Source organism: Montipora foliosa, chromosome 9 (assembly GCF_036669935.1).
Source record: "Montipora foliosa isolate CH-2021 chromosome 9, ASM3666993v2, whole genome shotgun sequence".
NCBI lineage: Eukaryota > Metazoa > Cnidaria > Anthozoa > Scleractinia > Acroporidae > Montipora > Montipora foliosa.
Window position 1 is genome coordinate 33,463,886 of NC_090877.1, and position 2,500 is coordinate 33,466,385.

The 2,500-nt window shown below is 36.1% G+C and overlaps 1 protein-coding gene across 2 annotated transcripts in view; it reads left to right on the forward strand.

Moving 5' to 3' along the window:
• Window positions 1-2,500, forward strand: part of LOC137969874 (PIH1 domain-containing protein 1-like) — a 10,707-nt gene that overhangs the window by 7,383 nt on the left and 824 nt on the right. For both annotated transcript variants that reach the window (XM_068816268.1, XM_068816269.1), the window contains exon 4: window positions 536-679. In XM_068816268.1, coding sequence (XP_068672369.1) covers window positions 536-679 — 144 coding nt within the window. The remainder of the gene's footprint in view (window positions 1-535; window positions 680-2,500) is intronic.

A 2,500-nucleotide genomic window follows, 5' to 3' on the forward strand; every position in this document is an offset into this window, starting at 1 on the left:
CTAATGGTTGAAGTGTGCTTTATCCAAACCATTTGATAAGCATGAGATATAATAAAATAATTAATATCTTACTAGCCTCTTGTTTCTTAGGACATACTGTAAGTTTAGGCTCCTTAACTTTTCTACTTCAATTTAAGATCATTGTTCTTCATATTGGGGCCATAAATTCAAATGGGAAAAACTTAGGCAGTAACTTAAAGTAGGCACATGTACTTTGAACCTGTTTGAGGGATGGCAAATGTTAAAATCCGAGACCCTTGTTTGGGAATCTAAGACCAAGAACAAAACATGAAGGCCTAGCTCACACTGAAATAAATGCAATATGAACAAGATTTCGAGACTCTTTGCAAAGGCTGTTGAGATTTTGAGATTGGATGAAAGTTTGCAAGTGCCAAAATTTTGGAGGTACCATTTGCCATCCCCTGTTTGGTAAGAGCTGTTTGTTATATACAAAATAAATAAAGCAGTACTTAAAGAAAGCAGTAATCATGTTTTCCTTTTTTTAAATAATATTTTAATTTTTTGTTTCATGGAGAAATCAACAAAGGACACAACGTTAGATATTGGGGAAGATAGAGTACTTCTTCATGTGAATCCAGTGAGGTATCATCTTGACATTAATTTGCCTTTTGAAGTTGACAATGAGATGTGTGGTGCTCAATTTAACAGGAAATCAAAGGTAGGAAAACTGTTAAAATGCAATTCAAGAGTAAGAAACTGGCAAGAAATAGTCATCAATGGTACATGTAACTGACAACCACCTATTAATATTTTTCAAACTTTAGTGACTTTTTTTCCTATTTTGTTTCTTTTCTCAATGAATTCAAGAGTAAATTTGAAGCAGTCAACACAATTTGCCTTTAACATCACTTTCCAGGCCCAACTAACAGTGTGTTAAGAAATTCAGAAAAATGAGCCAAACATTGTGGGAAACAAGATGAAAAAAGATTAGAGTGGAACCGAACTCAAGTTTATTCATTTATTAGTACATTGTACAGTTAGTAAGAGTATTTACATTGTCACAGTGCCTAAAAACATATAAGGGAGGATAGTTCAATATCCAGTATGGGCTTGATTGACCAGCTGTTTTGTGCTCCTGTGTTCCTTCCTTGCACACCATGGCTGGATCACTGGTCCAGCCAATGGGCCCTTTGCATGAAACTGTCACATGTTATAAAATCTGCCCTGCTGGATGGCAAGCTACAAACTGGGACATCCAAAACTAAGAAAAGTCAGGCTTGGCATGGCTGGTTGAAATTGCTTTGTTTTGGAGGCTGTTGCATTCTTTTGTCATCCAACATGGTGGATTTTGTAAAATGTGATAGTATCATGGAAAGAGCACATTGTATTTTCCACCAATCAGAACGTCACCTTCCTGCCAAGTACAAAATACAATATTTTATTGGCTGAATACGAAATACAATTGGAAACTTTGACTACAACTACCAGAATTCAGTTTGATTTTCTTTTTTTATTTAAATTTTGTATTGCCAGTGGGGTAAAAATAACAATAGCTCTAATTAACATGAGACAAGCAAAACTTGAAGGACTGTGGGACTGTGCAAATGTATTATTGCGACGGGTGCCACATTACAAACAAACAATGCAGACCAGTGATCCAGCCGTTTGTTGGCAGGAGGATGTTAACCGCACTCCCAAAATTAAACAATGTGTCTGTATTTACAGTAGTTCAGATTTATTAAAAGTTTTACTTTGCTGTTGTTAAAATATAATTTGGTCAGTCTACACTGTATTGCTGGGAGGGTATTATTTTTCACCAGTTACGTTAATTTACAAACGCCAAAACAAGCTGGTGTCTGACACTTGCAGACTGCAGGCCGCGTCAAACAGAAATACCGACTCTGTGATTCTAACTTTCATTGTTAGATTCATGTACATTGCCAAGTGAAAAATACACGCAAGTTGCGTGTAATGGACATGGCAATTTTACTCATGTCAAATTACATGCAGACTGTGTGTCATTTCAGGCATGTGTAATAGTTCGTGTAAAATATTATGTGTGCATATTTTAATGCCCGCATATTTTGCGCGTAAATCCGCCATGTTGCAAACATTTTACGTGCATGTAGGTGCTGCTATTCCTGTGGCCAGTACTGTATACCAGCAGTAATTTCAATAAAAACAAGTTTTAGAAGGTAAAACAACTGCAGAAATTGGGTAGGATCCTAGTTATAAATATGTTGTACACTAACATAATGTATACTGCTGTCTGAATGAAAAAAGCAGTGCAACGCATAATTTTTTCTGGAATCCTTGCACTTGAATGTTGAGAAGAACTCTGTCATTGGAAAAAGGGAGTTCCCAAGGGCATGTGTGCTGCTCCTAACATCTCTTGGGGGCCAAAATATAAAGCAGTGATTTCAAATTTTTAAATTCATTGTCCCCCGAAGAAGAATCAGAGTTTTGGTTCGAAACTTTCTGAAGCTTTTAGATCAATTTTAAGCCCCCTTTTATTAATTTTATCATGAAAACTGATCAC